At 37.0% G+C, this 18,486-nt stretch overlaps 1 protein-coding gene across 3 annotated transcripts in view; it reads right to left on the minus strand.

Moving 5' to 3' along the window:
* ATF6 (activating transcription factor 6) overlaps positions 1 to 18,486 on the minus strand; it is a 188,473-nt gene that overhangs the window by 50,033 nt on the left and 119,954 nt on the right. The window contains exon 15 of one of the 3 annotated variants that reach the window (XM_073008195.1): positions 17,216 to 17,531. The exons of the other annotated variants lie outside the window; for them this stretch is intronic. Within the exon in view, the coding sequence (XP_072864296.1) occupies positions 17,247 to 17,531 (285 nt within the window). The 3' untranslated portion in view covers positions 17,216 to 17,246. Of the gene's footprint in view, positions 1 to 17,215; positions 17,532 to 18,486 lie in introns of those variants that run through there. 3 annotated transcript variants of the gene reach the window in all.

Genomic DNA, 18,486 nt, shown 5'->3' on the forward strand with positions numbered 1-18,486 from the left:
TAAGAGGCCAATATTTCATTGAGATGATGAAAAATTATAGTTTTTATTTGAAGTTGGCTTAGACATAATTACACACCATCTTAGAATCATTCATTCATTAATGTAATACACATTTACAGAGTGTCCACCATTGTCAGGCACTATGCAGTGATCATGGAAAACTCTTAGGTTTCTACAACACATATGCTGTAGCATACTATAAAGAATACTGATCAAGCAGTCAAGACAAGGGATTTTAATTCTAATTCTGCCACTAAATAGCTGTATCATCTGGACAAGACTACGTATCCTTTCTGTGTTTCAGTTTCCAGTCCTGCAAAATGATGGGGGCTAGACTAGATAATGTCACAAGATACTGCAAGTATCTATCCACTAAACAACATTTTCAAACTTTTTTTTTAAAGGCAATAAACTCTTTTTCCCATCAAAATTCTTATCCCGGGAATTTTCTACTTGTAGAAGAAAGGAACTATCAACATGTAGAAGAAAGATTCTGACTGAAGCAGGGCCAAGCCCTAGAGCCTTGCCTGCTTAGCCTCCTCTTCTCCCTTTGAAGTGACCAGAGCATTAGACATTTATTTGCAAGTGACAGGTGCATACTAAAGAAGATGTACAGTTTTTGCCCTTAAAAAGCATAGTGGCCGGGTGCGGTGGCTCACCCCTGTAATCCCAGCACTTTGGGAGGCCAAGGCGGGCAGAACAAAGAGTTAAAAAATTACAAATACATGCCTAGAACAATTGTATAGTCCTACATTGTGTAGGGCATCTGAGGTTTCTAATTTCCAGCACACAAGTACTAAAAGTAAGAACGAGTCAAGAGAAGTTTGGCTTCAGAAAAGGCAGAGTATAAGTGTTTTGAAAATGTATATACATCTGTAGGCATTCTAAGGCTGATTATAAATGGCTTATGACTTTGATATTAACTACTCTTTTCAATAACTCCTCTTCTTTCTAGTAAAAACATATGAACTGTCACAGAAAAAAAGAAAAAAAAGCATATTAGCATTTCCATTTAAGGGAGCATGGTTAAACTGGAGATAAAACTCAACCTAAGTTTGACCCATTTTGCTTTCTTTTCTTGTTCCTGTGTTCACTGTTTCACCACTTATACAACAAACTTACTATATGAAATAATTCATCAAAAAGTAGGATCTGATACAGCTGAGAGCAATAAAAATTCAACAGAACTTCAAAGTTCAAAGTTGATACTATTATGAAGTGCGATTATCAGCAAAATTAAGAAAAAAATCTAAAAAGTGAAAAACAAATTGAAATTGATATACATGAAGAGAACTGTGTAGAAAACATTTCCAGTAACTGCTTGTATTTTGTGTAATTCAAGGCAACATTTCCAAGAGAACATGTTTTTAAAAATCGGGGAGGAGAGAGAAGATGAGTAAAGTTCTGTTAGAATTCCAGCATTGCAGCAAGGGAATTTTTTGTTTTGTTTTTTTTTTAAGTGCATTGTTAGACACAAAGATCACACATTTCTGGGTAAGATAACATTATAACCAAGAAAAAACAGAATTTGCTGATCTTCAAGCCATGAAAGTTATACATAGCTTAATTCCTATCATTAAAATACTGCTTCAGGGTCTCTAAATTGAATGTGAAAACAAACCAAAATACTTGCAAGCCCCAAATTAAGGCTATTGTAAAAATAAACACACTTAGATTCCACTGGTCATGGGTTAAGGTCGGGCTCAGACTTAATTCTGAGTTTCCTGCTAAGATATAGATGCCATACTAATTATTGTTTTTAAACACGATCTTCTGAACACACTGTCTCCTACTTTCTCTTTTCACTAACTTTTTAACAAACTAGTTACTTTTGCAGCAGCAAGCTAAAAACCCTGTATGATTTATGAAAAAGAAGAATCACATCTTGCATGCATACAAATTATTAAAGTTAACCTGCCTTGTCTCTAATTATTAAAGGTTTGCAAACTGGAGTAACAGTTTTAAGTACTTGTTTACCAAGAGGCCCAAAAATTAGACTGCAGGGAACCAAAGCTGGTATACTACCAACTCTAACAGTACATATCTTGTAATAAAAATAAGTGTCTATATACCATATATCACATATATTTTATCTATCTATCTTATCTATGTATCTGGGACAATGTAGTTACTTCATTGAATATTTACCTCCACTTCCTCAAAATAAATGTTTCTTGGACCTCACAACAATGAATCCTGAATCATTAGTTTCTTTGTGTTCATCTTACTCTTTTTTAGATCATTAATACTGTGAGCCACATTTTCAGAAACAAAGGAGCTGTAATCACTCAATAAATATCTACTGGCTTCTTACTGTTCATTTAAAAAAATTACTCAGCACAGTACCCTGTCATGTATTCAGCATTGTGCCACAGACGACATTTTCTTTTAAAGAATATAAATCCAAGTTTTTATTTTGTTGGGAACACTGAATTGTGGCAGAAACAGCCATTTTTTTAAACTCAATATACGCTCTCCTTCTTCTATAATATTAAAATAGCAACAGGACTTGTGATATTCAGTTGGGCACAATGCCACCCAGAATAAAGACTGTATTTCCCAGCCTCCTTTGCAACCAAATAAGGCTACACAGTCTGGTCAACGGACCGTAAGAAGAAATGGCAACTTCTTCAAGGTGGTAATGGTGGAAGGCTTTCCTCCTCCTTCCCTTTCTCCTTCTTGTTAGCTAGAAGGCAGATATGACTGCTAGAGCTGGAGTAGCCATCTTTGTTCCATGAGACAGAAGCTGCAAGTTGAGAATTATGGAGCAAGAAGACAGAAGGAGACAGGGATCCTGATGATTAAGTAGCTATCATTAGATCTCTGAAATGTATACATGAAAGAGAAATAAACTTCTAATTTATCTAAGACACTATTATTTTGTATTTTCTGTCACTCAAACCTAAACTTTTTTTTTTTTTTTTTTTTTTTTTTTTTTTTTTTTTTTGAGACGGAGTCTTGCTCTGTAGCCCGGGCTGGACTGCAGTGGCCGGATCTCAGCTCACTGCAAGCTCCGCCTCCCGGGTTTACGCCATTCTCCTGCCTCAGCCTCCCGAGTAGCTGGGACTACAGGCGCCCGCCACCTCGCCCGGCTTAGTTTTTTGTATTTTTAGTAGAGACGGGGTTTCACCGTGTTAAACCAAATTACTAGTTAAATTACAAATCTGTGAAACAGTTCTAAAGGAATTTGGTCAAGAGGAATCTCCATAATAGTTAATCAAGAACAGCATTGTTATTTTTTAACAGCATAGAAACCATATTTATAATTTAGTCTTCTTGATATCACACCCCCTTTTACTTAAATACTTATTAAGGAACTAGTGAAGGAAATTCAATCCCGGAGGTACAATTTGATAAATCTGTACTTCTTTCCCTCCAATTAAATCGTTTAAAATAACCCAACTGTGACAAAAATGAAACTACTTAAAAATAAAAAGGATAGTAGAAAAAGAATGTTGCCATAGAAAGAAATATATTTTGGCACTGTCACTCAAAACTATGTCACTAATTTTAAGACATCTTCGAATGGACTCCTGAAATGTCTTTATCAACCTTTCCGTAGGGCTTAGATACCATAGGATTTCCTCTGGAATGAAATCATGTGGACAAATATTATGATCAATGTATTGTTACTCTTATTCCCAAGAAAAAGTTAGAGAAACATGGAGGGGAGGGGGCAGGGAGAAACACCAAAACATTTCCCCATGAAAATAAAGCATCAGTTTTCTAATGTTATGCAATATTGTACATGAGAAAATACACTACTTTCATACCGTTCTCCCAATTCCCTCTTCCAAGCAATTTGTTAGAAACCAACAAAATATGAGTGCATAACACAGCATTCAAAGTTACATTTCTTCTCTTTTCAAGAAAACAAAAGCATTGGAGACTGGCTTATCAAAAGAAAAGGATCACATTTTGCTCTGCTGAAATTAATTATGGTAACTCACAACAGAATTCAGGCCCTATTGAGAGTTATCAAATGTTGATTCTACATAGCCATGTAGAGTACAAACTGATTAAATGACCCTTCCCATTCCCCCTATAAAATTCACTGACTAGTGCCCCTAGCACAGGGAACATCCACAACTATTGAGTTGTATCTTTTTTCAAGACTATTTTCATTAATTGTATTAGTCAGTATAATTGTGTAATAAAATATTACATAAACTAATAGTGTGAAAAGAGAGCAAAAAGATAAAAATAAGTTTTAAAATGTTCTCTCCTTGCAAAGCCACCATAAAAATCGTAATAGTCTGCCCTCAGATTGCTTAACAAGTACCTTTAAGTTCTTATTCCAATTTAAAGTAACTGTAACCAATACTGGAAATTATGGTTGCTGAATTGTGAGTACGGTTTATGCAAGAAAGGCAACATGGAACTCTGAAGAGTGGATCTGGACTCAAAGAAAAGAAAATTGGCCCTACATACAAAACTAGCCAATGAGTGCATATTAACATAATCAAATGAAATAAAGATATATATCTTTTTAAAAACTAATTTTAACCAGTACTGTTTATTAACAGACCATCTACTAGTCCCCATTATATAGATAAGATGGCTTTTACTGTATTAGAAAACTCTGGCTCAAGGTTGCAGCCCTTTATCTTTAATAGAAAGGAATGTATTTCTATCATAATTTCCCCTAGAAATGAAGGAAACTCAGGCTGCACTTGTGACACTGAGCAGCTTTTACACGGATCAACACAGACCTCTATTAGGGAAAAAGTTTTGTATAGCAGACCAATAGTAACAACAGCCTCTTAACATTTTATATTTGGCCCATATCCACTGGATTCCAGAGATGGGATTGGTTTTCCAATATATGAAACTGTTAGAAGCAGATCAAACATAAAAATAGCACCTAGCCTTATTTCAAAAACAGCTTTGTATTAAATTTTCTCTAACCTATGTCCCTGTCCTAGAGAGCTTTTGTTTTCTTCTGTCACTCTATTTGGTATCTTTCAAGCTGTCAAAGAAGTTGAAGAGCATGTTAACCCTCAAAAATTAGAGCCAAAGCATCAACTAGAAGTAGGCCTTTCAGAGTTATTTATCTAAATTTACATTTTGCACTAGTGTTGTTTTCTAGTAGTTATAGTAATTCCTGATCAAAAAGCAAATGTGTTCATTCATTAAAGCAATGGAATTTGAAATCATGAAAATATACAGACACACATTGTGACATATCCTGAAAATAAAAATTGCAAAAAACACAATTAGGGGTGGTAAAATTAAGTAGAAAGTAATCATTTAAAGTCTATTAAAATGTCTACTACACAGGGCTTCTCAGCATAGTAAAAACATAAGCAAGGTATATTACTCACCCGAAAACTAGAATTAATATAAATAGCTAATATGAATGCTGTATTTGTGCCATTAATGTATGCAATAAAACTACAGACCAATAAAAGGAAATGTAGAGCTTGCATCTGCACCATTAGTATGCATGTCAGCCAGAAGAATAAATCAAAACTATTAGTGTACAACAGATGGCCCAAGAATGAGCCAAGGTTTATGCTTTGACAAGAGGAAACTTTTGACACTTAATACAAATCTGATAATGCTGGCAAGGTCACCAGAGGAAAAATGAGCTTGAAATCCTAATAAGTACAAATTCAAGTTTTGATTTAAGATACACTTTTCATGTCAAACTCTGGAGGATGTCCACTGCAAACTGCCCAATTAACCATGCCTCCCCTTTTATTCACACCAAAAAGTATTAGGTTGGACCATAAAAAATTGTCATTTTTGTGAGTCAAATATCAGTAATTTCATAAGGTTCAATCTAAGAGTGATATATGCCTCTCTTTTTAAAAACCAGAATTAATTTTGAGTTTCTTGGTCAAAATGGTTTCTTGTAAATACTTTCCTAAGGACAGGATAGTAGCATCCAAAATCATTCTTCTCTTTTGATGAGAGTTTCAGGAAAAATGTTTCTAAACCAGGTCAGGATTGATCTCCCTAGGGAAACCTGTTAGACAAAATGTTGGTTACATGCTCTGGACAGGTATAGGACCAGGAAGTCTTCAACCATGTGCTTCATATTACTTCATTCAATAACTTGGAGTTGGCTGGGTGCGGTGGCTCACGCCTGTAATCCCAGCACTTTGGGAGGCCGAGGCAGGTGGATCACGAGGTCAGGAGATCAAGACCACCCTGGCTAACATGGTGAAACCCCTTCTCTAATAAAAATATTTAAAAATTAGCTGGGTGTGGTGACAGGCACCTGTAGTCCCACCTACTTGGGATGCTGAGGCAGGAGAATGGCATGAACCCGGGAGGCGGAGCTTGCAGTGAGCAGAGACCGCGCCACTGCACTCCAGCCTGGGCAACAGAGCGAAACTCCGTCTCAAAAAAACAAAAACAAAAACAAACAAACAAAAAAACACTTGAGTTAATCAAAGTTCAAAACTTTGTTAGGTATAATAGAAGGCCTTTTCAAAAACTGGGAAGTACGTGATTTAGGAAAATAAGTTAGGGTCTCTGAAACTTGTTAGCAATTGTAATTTATTGAGTGCCAACAGGGCAGCAATCCAAAAATAAAGTCTTCTCAAGGAAAAAGATCAAACACTAAATGCATAAAGAGTTTAACCATTTGGGAGTGTGTCATATATAATGTTTACAAGATACTTCATTTTAGAAAATTCACTTTACTCAGGACTACTTGTAGGAAGTGAATTTCCTGAAGATTACGTTGCCTCCTACAGGTGTGCTACCAAAGAGACCACAAGGGGTCAGGTAGGAGGGTCTATGGCTACAGCAAATTGAGTCAACAAGTTTCCTGAGAAAAGTTATTAGGAAACACTTCAAGCAAAAAGTTAAAGTTACCTCAAATGCCACTTGTGTTTGTGTAGATAGCACAGCAGGGTGGGAAGGGAACACAAAGAAATACACTGGCCAACTCATGATTTCATATCAATGATTCTACAACTTTCTGGAAGGGGAGAAAAAAAGGGGTTTCATGTAACTTATATTTCTAAAGTTATCTCTCCTTGCATGAGCCTCCAGCCTTCACTCCAGATCTTGATCCTTTTCAAAGCAATTTTGATGTTGGCTTCACATAAAGAAATATGGAGGACTATAAAATGCCCCTAAAGAACATTTTAGGAAAGACTAGTCTTAACAAGGCAAACTACAAAGTGGAATAAAAAATTTTAACCATAATATGCTTTATGTACTTGAGTGAACAAATTTTCTCTCAGGATCTTGGGTTAACAAAATAGCCAAACTCAACACTTGCTCGCATTAGAAGCTGAGCTTTATTGCCAGCTGCAATCCTAGTTAAAGATGGAGGTATGATACTCTATAAAGCCGTTCCACAATCTAGAAGAGTTCACTTTTCATATCACATAGGGTGTACTTTATAAAGCCTAGTAGTTTTCTTTAATCATAAATAGAATAGTAAGTTATCAGTTTCCATTCAGTTTGTGTGCGTGTGTGTGTGCGTGCGTGTGTGTGTGTGTGTGTGTGTTTCATTTTGCTTTGTTTTTTTATACAGTCTCATTCTGTCGCCCAGGCTGGAGTGCAGTAGCGCAATCTCGGCTCACTGCAAACTCCACCTCCTGGGTTCAAGTGATTCTCCTGCCTCAGCCTCCTGAGTAGCTGGGATTACAGGCACCCGCCACCATGCCCAGCTAATTTTTGTATTTTTAGTAGAGGCAGGGTTTCACTATGTTGGCCAGGCTGGTCTCAAACTCCTGACCTCAGGTGATCCACCTGCCTCAGCCTCCCAAAGTGCTGGGATTACAGGTGTTAGTCACCACAACTCACCTCCATTCAGTTTTAAAGTGCATTTTTAAGGTATAATGCATTTGTAGGAAATACAATTTTTAAATTGTTTAGTCAAATATTGTGCTAAAAAGAATTTCATTTAAATTTCACGTGGTAACAGCTTAAAAGTCAAACTGGGGTATAATAGTATAGAATAGTATAATAGTATTAAGTTCTGTACTAACTATGTATCTTTCAGAAAGCATTTAATCACAGGAAGCTGGGATCAGAAGCAAACACAGTGCCAGTCGTAGGTCCTTCTAAAACAGAGGCTCTTAACAAAGGATACATATCAGAATCACCTGCAGGATTTTATAATATAAATACCGACATTCCTCAACTCTTGGAAAACAATTTATTACATGGTAAATCTTGAGGTGGGCCAGAATTTTTCACTTTTAACAGTATCCCTGGTGATTCTGATGCAGATAGTTCCAGGACTCTGCATTCACAAACAGTGGCCAGAGTGGCACAGACAGAGATTAAGAGGACGGACTCTGGAGCTAGACTGCCTGGGTTTGTCTGGCAGTTAGACAAGCTAGAAATTCTGCTTCCATCACCTAATTTCTAGCTGTAGGATATAGAGCAAGTTCCTTAATCTTTCTGTGTCCTCATTTTCTCATTAGTAAAATAGTGACAGTAACAATACCTATTGCACCGATTATTTATAAAGATTAGACAAGTTAGTATTTCAACACTTATAAGTGTTCAATATTTTTTTTTTTAAAGGGACCAAAAAGTTTGAGGACAGTGAAGTCCTTGAGGAAATGCAACAGTTAAATGCAACTGATACAGGAAATTTAGATTTGTTGTTTAAGCTTATTCCCTCAACCACATAGTTGAGAGCCATTGTTCCACTGCTGAATAAAATAAAGGATGACAGGCACACATGACCAATTCAAACTCTTTAGTCTAGAAATGAAATCTCTTTATAATTTGTTCCCTACTGATTTGGTCTCTCTCCATCATGATCTCACTTGTGTTTATTCCTTTTTATAAACATTAGCACTAACTGCCATAGATATTCTCTACCAGTTCAACCAGGAAAAGAAGACATCCCTATTTTGTATTTCCTTTAATATAAAAGATGACAGGGGAAAAATAACTGAAGCAAAAGTATTCAAAGCCTCCACTCTATCCCTGTACCTTTTGTAAACGGGTGAGTTTTTGCTTTTGTAAGTGCTGTGTGTGTGCTAGGGGCAAGGAAGTGGTGGAGAGCAGAGAGAGTTGGAAGAAACTAAATTGGTTTAAACTTTAAAAGGTACGAGTTATCAGCAGAAAAAAAAGGTCTGGAAGCTGGAAGGATGAAAAGAGATGGATAAAGAGGGGCAGCCTCAGCTGTGGCCTTTGTAGAGGCACACACCTTTACCTGCCCCCACTTCAGATCTTCATTCAAATGTCAATTTCTCAGTGAGGTCTTTCTGGGCCACCTTAGTTAAATTGTACACATGCATTCCCACCAAACACACTCACCTTGTTTCCTTTCTCTGCTTTACTTTTCTCTCTAATCCCTATTATATATCTTTACCCTTTATAAATGAGCTCCATAACAGCAGACATTTTCATCTGTTTTGTTCATTGCTGAATCCCCAGGATCTACTACAACCTTTCATATAGTAGGTATCCACAAATGATTTATAATGTAAACTAGCTACAGGAGGACTATTATAACAGCTTTTTAACTAGTTTTTTCCCTAAGGAGGCAAGAATCTCTAAGACTCTTTCAGGTCAAACTATTTTCAAGCCTTTTTGCACTTTGTTGAAATTTACTCTGTTGGTGAAAAAGCAAAGCCAAACTGCTAAGCCTTAGCATCAATCTATGTAGTGGCACCAAACTAGTCTAGTAGTCACTGTATTCTTCACTGCCACATACAGTAACGATGAATCAACCAACAAATGAGTAAACGAATAAAATATTTTAAAGCCAATTTCAATTTAGAACATCCTTGTTGAAACAGTAAAAATTATTAACATTCTCTGTGATGAAATGGCAAGAACATAAAAAACTGTTTTGCTGCCTACTGAAGCATAATGGCTATCTCAAGAAAAAGCACTTGGGTGAATGATTTGCAAGCTGAACAACCCACTTGTTTCAATACCACTTTTACTTGAAATAATGGCCAATAATATTGTTATTCAGGCATGGGTAACCCATTAAGCACTTTTTAAAAATGAAGTAAGCCTGATATTTCAAAGAAAACACTTGACAGTGTTTGCAAATGATAAAATTTGGGATTTTGAGTGAATATTCAAATTTTGGAAACCACGTATCTACTACCATGAGTATGACTTTTTTCTTCATGTGATTCATGGTAATATTAATGAATGTTATTCTTTGATATTATATCATGAAATATGTTCTTATTTGGAAGATCTGCCTCTTAGTGAACTAATATCTTCCAAATGAGCAGTGAATGATGTTACAAAATCACGCATGGGGACAAGTTCCATTCAAACTGCAAGACAGATCAATGGATTTTTAATGTTACACAGGATAAAAGTGTCACTGATATGGCTTTAGATTCTATAGTGCAACTAATCTTTTAAGAAATTACCACTTGCTGAGTTTTTATGTATTATCAAAACAGAATAATTCACAATTATTTGAAAAGGCTATTAAAATACTCCTTCCCTTTGCAACTACTTACCTGCATGAGGTAGATTTTCTTCATATATTTCAACTAAAACAATACATTGCAACAGACTGAATACAGAAACATATATAAGACTCATGTTATCTTCCATTAAATCACATATTAAAAACCTGCAAAACTGTAAAACAATGCTACTCTTCTCACTAATTTTTTTTGGGGAGATATCACTATTTTCCATTAAAAATGTTACTTAAAATTTTAATTGATTTATTCTTTTCAAATAAAACGTTAAATATTTTAAACATTTCTTAATTTTTATTTCTACTAATGGCTAATGATATTGAGCATTTTTATATGCTATTGGCCATTTGTGTATCTTCCTTTGGAGCAATGTCTACTCAAGGGTTGAAAAACTAACTGGTTGGGTACTATGCTCATTACTGGGTGATGGGATCATTCATACCCCAAACCTCAGCATCATACAATATGCCAATGTAACAAACCTGCACATCTACCCCGAATCTAAAATAAAAGTTAAAATTATGAAAAAAAGACTAGCCTTAAAGGTTACTTCCAATAAATACATACAAATATTTCATATATATTACATATTTCATATGCATGACAGACAGAAATATCTGTAAGAATAATGTTTGTTGCTTAATAGGACAGAAGAATGTGTAAGTGGGCAACATAGTGGTCTACTATAATTTTATATCAAACATCATAATGATGTTACTAAAATTATACCCCAAAAAATATTCTTATATATATGTACTATCCTATACTAGAAAATACTTTTTTTATCAAAGTTTTCATTTTTCAGTTTCACACAGCATTGCTTAATTATCTATTTCAAACATAAAATTTTTAAATGTTCTTGTATAACTGAAGATCATCAGTTTTGTACAAAACTTACAGAATGAACATGTCTCAGCTAATGCATAAATGTATGTCACTATGAGTACATATGCAAAGCAAATAATTAGCATATACTATAACATTAAGGAGATACTTTTAATAAACTACTTTAATCAAGCTATTCTGACTTCATTTGTTGTCAATACTTTTAATCCTCTTTCTGAAAGTATAAGCAGAAATTATACTCATAACACTTTATTCTTCCTACCATATTGTTTGGTCTTTAGACTTCTAGTAATATAATATAATGATGTAGAGTTTAAACGCAAAAGATTATATTTGACTGAATGGCTTCTTATGGAAAATGTTAACCCCCAGCTCAACAGGCTCGTAAAAATTGCTTCCTAAGAGGTCTCTTTTCATGTCATCTGTTAATTATTTATAAGCAAAAGTTGAGTACCATTCCTCATGTTGTCCATAAATTCTTTAAGTGAAATGACATAAAGGAAACCAGTTTTACGACAGCCTAATTGATATAAACAAGAGTTGTGTTCCTACAGCATATTTCTGGCTACAAAAACATCACCAAACTTCTAAATAAAGACCCCGAGCACTTCTAATTTTAAATATTGAAATAAATGTGAGCTATACATACATTTAATAAAGACCAATAAAAACAAGTAAGATAATTTATGCAATTTTTGGACAATCAGTAAGTGATGGCGGTCGTAGTGATGGTAGGTTAAGTCAATAAATGTTTGTGAAGCAAAAGCTATAAGGATGTGGGAGGAAACTGGAGAAAACCTGTGCAGACACGTGGGGAAACCATGAAAACTCCACACAGACAGTAGCCCCAGCTGGGTACTGATTTTTTTTCTCATTAATATTATATTGAAATGAAGCTAAACAAAATGACATTTTTTGAGAACCTGCTGTGATCTGAGATGTTTCTTCGACTCTGGACAGGTGTCTAATAGAAGGATTGAAGTAAGCTGTGGAATATGTAGGTCACAGGTTCAATAATTCTGTGCTTATCCCGCAACATAACATGTAAAAAAATAGCAGAGAAAAATTTCCACCAATAAATATGCAAGACCCAGAGGAATAAGGCAGTGGAGTTTTGAGTTGACTACACTTACTCTATTTAAACTGTTTAAAATGTATGAAATAATTTTTACCTGGAATGTTTTGTCTTTTATATTTACTACCAAATAAGACTTAATAAACTTAAGGGAAATTCTTTTTAAGCATTTATCAAATGATCTAACTTTTACATATTTAAGAAACTAACTTTTTAAGTACCAAAATCTGGAAGGGTAAATAAAAACATTATGTTCGTGACCACAGAGAATCAGTTTTGAAAAGCAATTTTCAGGATTCTTCATTCTGATACACTAGACTTATTTCTCCCCAACTCTTGGTTAGAAAAGTAATAGAGAATTACTGAAGCTGTTAATGGGGTGACAGAGTTGATTTCAAATGGGCTTGTAGAGTGTAAAGATTCAGTATAGATGTTTGGAATAACTTGCAGCTAATAACTTGCAGGGTGACTAGGCTTAATGACATCACTGGGAATACTGAAGGAGAACTGCCTGGAGTACTTTAAAATAATTATATTATTGTGATATGAAAAAAATGTTTAATTAGAAGCCAGAAAACAGTGTAGAAACTTCACTGGCCTTTGTTTAATTCTGAATCAGATTTCTAGATGTCTCAACATTCTTACATATTCCTGGGTACACTTATCCACATATATCCTCTGTTGTAACAAAGTGCCTCCTCTAATAAGAAAGGGGAGAAACGATTTTCTTTAGTTTCATCCAGGTTTGGTTTAGCTCAATTTAATTCAGAATACTTTAGAATTTTACCATATGCAAAACACCATAATGGAAAAAAGGTGAATAAAAAATCCTTCACTATTCTCAAGAAACTTATTTAGTGTGGCTATACATAAAAATACAGAATACAGGACGGGCACAGTGGTTCACACCTGTAATCCCAGCACCTTGGGAGGCCGAGGCGGGAGGATCACCTGAGGTCAGGAGTTCAAGAACGGCCTGGCCAATGTGGCGAAGCCCTGTCTCTACTAAAAATACAAAAATTAGCCAGGCGTGGTGGTGTGTGCCTATAGTCCCAGCTACTTGGGAAGCTGAAGCAGGAGAATTGCTTGATCCCTGGAGGCGGAGGTTGCAGTGAGCTGAGATTGCACCACTGCACTCCAGGCTGGGTGACAGAGGGAGACTCAGTCTCAAAAAAAAAAAAAAACAAAAAACAGAATACGATGAGTACTATACAACTGTATTATGGGAATTCAATGAAATCATGGGGATTTAGTTGAGTGTTCAAATATTGCTCCTTGAGAAAAAGCCTAACTGCCTATACGTACTCTCAAGGCACCCAGAGGTACATTATTCTTTCATCCAGATAAAAACACTGGGTAAATGTCTCAATATTCATGTTAAATCTACCTCTATTCGGTTTATAAAACATATGGAGCAGCCCTGAATTAGCAATACAGAATATTAGTACTCTAGTCCTGGACATGATATTTAGAAGGCATACGTAAAGCACATGCTAGCCATCCATTCCTGTAAGCATTCTAAGTTCCAAGACCAAGTTGCACTGTAAGAAGGTTTGGCTCGCAATGTTTAGCCTCTCTCTGAATGGCTTTTACTGAATTGTACATTATGAACCAGATGACAAATCAATAAAAATTTACTAGGAGTCAAAAAAATCTATACTTAATGGAAACCCACATCTCCAAAATATACCACAATAGCAGGTTTTGGCTCAACTCTAAGTATCATCTCAGTTACCTCAGAAATCTTAGTTCCAGAGCAGCGTTGTTTAATAGAAATATACTGTGAGATATATAAGCAAGCCACACATGTAACTTTAAAATTTCGGGCACACAAAATAAAAAACTAAAAGGAAACATGTAAATTTAATTTTAATAATCTACTTTATTTAATGTATCCAAATATTATCACTCAACATGTAAGTAACATAAATGTTATTGAAATATTTTACTTTTTCTTCACCCTAAGTCTTCAAAATCTAGTGTGCATTTTACACTTACACCACATCTCAGTTAGGACTAGTTACATTTCAACACTAGTGGCTACTGTACTGACCAGTCCAGCTCTAAAAGATAAACTTCTTTTGGGAAATGACCCTTTCAGGCTTCCTCCCTAACATAAAACTACAGCTCTTCTCCTTTCCCCCTTTTATTCTGTAGGTTTTTTAGGAGCAGTAGCCATGACAAATCCACTTAGCAGTTCTTCGGCGCTGAAGGTTAGAAGGTGGGGGAGGAGTTGGCCAGTAGGATACTTTTATTTATTTTATTTTTTGAGACAGGGTCTCCCTCTGTTTCCCAGGCTGGAGTGCAATGGTGCCTTGGTTCACTGAAACCTCTGCTTCCCCAGGCTCAAGTGATCCACCCGCCCCCACCTCAGCCTGCGAGTAGCTGGGACTACAGGTACATGCCACCACGCCCGGCTAATTTTTTGTATTTTAGTAGAGACGGGGTTTCACCGTGTTGCCCAGTCTGATCTTGAACTCCTGAGCTCAGGCAATCCACCCGCCTCAGCCTCCCAAAGTGCTAGGATTACAGGCATGAGCCACCGTGCCTGGCTCTTTACATAATATTTAATTAAGTAAAAATATTATAGTCCATTCTGAGTTGGAAACACTTCAGCTTCTCTTACATTTTGCAGAAAAAAACAACACACAACTTGAAAGGGATGTTAATTTGTTGAAATTTTACTGGTTTGCATGTTTCTGAAAGAACTCTCTTCTAATGTAATTTTATTTACTGACTAGAACACAGTAAAGTGCAGTGAAAAGTGCACTAGCCTGAAACGGAAGATGATTTGACTTCTAGACCTTGCTTTGTCACAAATGAGTTGTGTGCTGCATATAACTCTCTGGGTCTAAATTTCTTCACCTATAAAACAAGGGGCTAAAAGTACACCTCTAAATCTCAAACATCTAAAGTGGAAACTATGTATTTATTCAAGAAATTCTAAATACTTCACACTTTCAAAGCAATATTATTTTTCCAATATAATATTGCAAAACCTTGTAAAAATGAGATTAAATAATAAAGCTAAAAGAAATGGCCAAATTGTAAAAGGAATCTAATTTTACTGATAATAGGTTCAATTCCTGTTCATCTGCACCAGCTAGGTTTTCACCAATAAGTAAAAATAACACAACATTGTCTATCAAAGAGAATTCGTTAAATTCAGTTTACTAGTGAAACATTTTAAATTTCAGTAACTGGGATTACTAAACTTCACTAATAAAATTCTGCTACTGACTTGAAGACTCATCAAAATAAAGCAAGCAAAGAAAAACATATACAAATGTATAATCATCCAATATGGAGGCTGGGCACGGTGGCTCACACCTGTAATTTCAGCACTTTGGGAGGCTGAGGCGGGCAGATCACTTGAGGTCAGGAGTTCAAGACCAGCCTGGCCAACGTGATGAAACCTGTTTCTATCAAAATTACAAAAGTTAGCTGAGCGTGGTGGCACACACCTGTAGTCCTAGCTACGCGGCAGGCTGAGGTGGGAGAATCACTTGAAACTGGGAGGTAGAGGTTGCAGTGAGCCGAGATTGTACCACTGCACTCCAGCCTGGGTGACAGAATGAGACAAATACATCTATCTATCGATCAATTGACAGATGGATGTATTCGGCTTCCCATGGATAATTTCAGTTCAAGGTGAGCAGATATTTCTATGTGTTAGCAGTACAGTTTTCTAATGCAGAGAACAGGGATGGTCCAGCACCTATTTCTGTAACTCACTGGGTCCTTTACTTTTTCTCAAAGATCAGTAATTTTTTAAAAAAATGCCTGATGTCAATACACTACAGCATTTTCCAGAAATGTTTAAGTGCTGACAGAGGAAATAGAATTCCCTCCTACTCAAATCACAAAAGCTGAAACAGTTCATCTAATCAGTATAAGACATGAATGCTTTCTTGTATATATTTTTAGAGGTAATTAAATGCTCTAGGGGCAGGGAAAAAGCACTGAGTAACAAAATGATCAGATATGTTGCTAAAGCTATTATGAAGCCCCAACCTAAAAGCAGAGTAAAATCCTATTCTAAATATGTAGACATTCTCACAGTCATATAGGCACATTTCCTCCCAGCTACTTGATCTCTATGTTCCATACTCTAATCACAATTCCTGCCTCAGACAAGTATCATTTTCACGATTAGGAAACAGAGCCTTAAGAATATTTGGGGTAATGGATGTATCTGTTATCTGAATCAGGGGATATCTGTCAAATGAAATTAAAATATTAGATTGAATTTAAATGCAAATATTTATCCTCTATGAAAGTATGCATATACTATATTGCAACAATGTAAAAACATATATGCATCCTTTAAAATAAGTAAAACACACACAAATAGTAACGATTTTGTTAGGCTAGTAAACTGTAGGTGATTTCTCCTTTTATATTTTTCAAATTTCTGAACATTGAGATAGTACTTTTGAAATTAAAAAGCTTTATTTATTTATTTATTTATTTATTTTTGAGGCAGGTTCTCACTCTGTCAGCCAAGCTGGAGTGCAGTGGCATGATCTCAGTTCACTACAACTTCCGCCTCCTGGGTTCAAGCAATTCTCCTACCTCAGCCTCCAAAGCAGCTGGGACTACAGGCACACACCACCACGCCCAGCTAACTTTGGTAATTTTTGCTTGAGACAGGGTTTCACCATGTTGGCCAGGCTGTTCTTGAACTGACTTCAAGTGATCTGCCCATCTGCTCACCTTGGCCTCCCAAAGTGCTGGGATTACAGGTATGAGCCACCGCATCTGGCCTGAAATTAAAAATCACTTAAATTGATCACACAGTTGTTTATTAATGGTTGAGACCGCGTAGATAGGAGGCCGCTGTGCTCTCCACAATCCACAGCTGGTCCACCGTGTCTTCCTGGATATCCAGACACCCTGCAGTGGTTGCCGTCCTCCACCTTCGGGATAAGCAGGTGCACTCAAATCCGCACTGTGTTGCATTTTTCTTTCAGCAGCTCAGTCTCAGGTTTTACCTGATCAATCAGATCCATCACATGCCGGTTGCTCCGCAGGCGCTGTCCCCCGCTGCCAAGCAGTGCTGGGACCTCGATGGAGAACTGAGTCTGCAGAGGTGGCAGATTTTGGTTGGGCCCATCTCCCATGGTGCCTGGGGTGGCCAGGGGCTCCGGGGTTGGCACCGAATGGATTCTGGACAGGTCTTGCAGCCGGAGCTCCTGAACTCGGCTATTCAGCTCCAAGACCTCCTAAGGAAAGAAGGTGGACGCGAGATCCTCGGCCTCCTGGGCGATACAGGCCCGAAACAAATCTACTTTCCCCTGCATGTCCGGCTCTAGCTTCAGCGGAAAAGCCATGGCTTCTAGAGGACTCGAGCTTTGGGGTGGACACGACCTGGGTTATGCATCCCCCTTGGGCGGCTGTGCTCGGGCCTCGCCGCCGCCACAAAACAGACCATTCCAGAAATTATGTCATAGGGTCCCAGAAGCCCGCGTGGCTGGAAAGGAAGTGGTGCAGCAGGAAGTCGCGCCCCTGCCCAACTCCTCCTGACGCCTTCGTCAGGCTGACCTGCGTCCCCGGCCCTATCAAAGCTCTGTGTGATGAGGTTCGAGGCCCAGCCGGTTAGAGGATCGAAGACCACGTTGTTAGGGGAGGCCCAGCCGGATCTAGTTCCTGAGGTTGCCCTTCTACCTACCTGACAGCCTGGCTGGCGGGGCACCTGACTATGAAAGACAGTTCCAAAGAATGTCGTTTAAGCATTGTGAAGACCTGTTAATGGCAAGGCGGCATACTTACATGGGAGTTCAACAAATCGACAATCCCTGGGTCAAAAATATACAATCTCTTGAAAAGAACCTCACCAAATGGGCTCTCCAGAGCAACGTTCACTTCTGGGAGCCCTAAGTCACAGCTTTACAGGTAACCTGGACCTAATCCTTGCTTTCTCCGTAGAAAATCAGAAGTGGTTCATTTCACTGTGGTATTTAAATCAGGTTAAACTTCCGAGATCTTCTATGATTTTTCATATGATTTTTAATTTATATTACAAATGTTAAGTTATATGACTCTTCCTAAACTCATCTTTTTTGGGACAATTAATAAAATCTGAATCTGGGCTCTAGATTAAAGATCAAGGTCAAATTACCTGAATCTGACAACTGCATTGTGGTTACAGAGGTGAATACCCTTGTTTCTAGGAAATAC

Source organism: Chlorocebus sabaeus, chromosome 20, assembly GCF_047675955.1.
Source record: "Chlorocebus sabaeus isolate Y175 chromosome 20, mChlSab1.0.hap1, whole genome shotgun sequence".
NCBI classification, from domain to species: domain Eukaryota; kingdom Metazoa; phylum Chordata; class Mammalia; order Primates; family Cercopithecidae; genus Chlorocebus; species Chlorocebus sabaeus.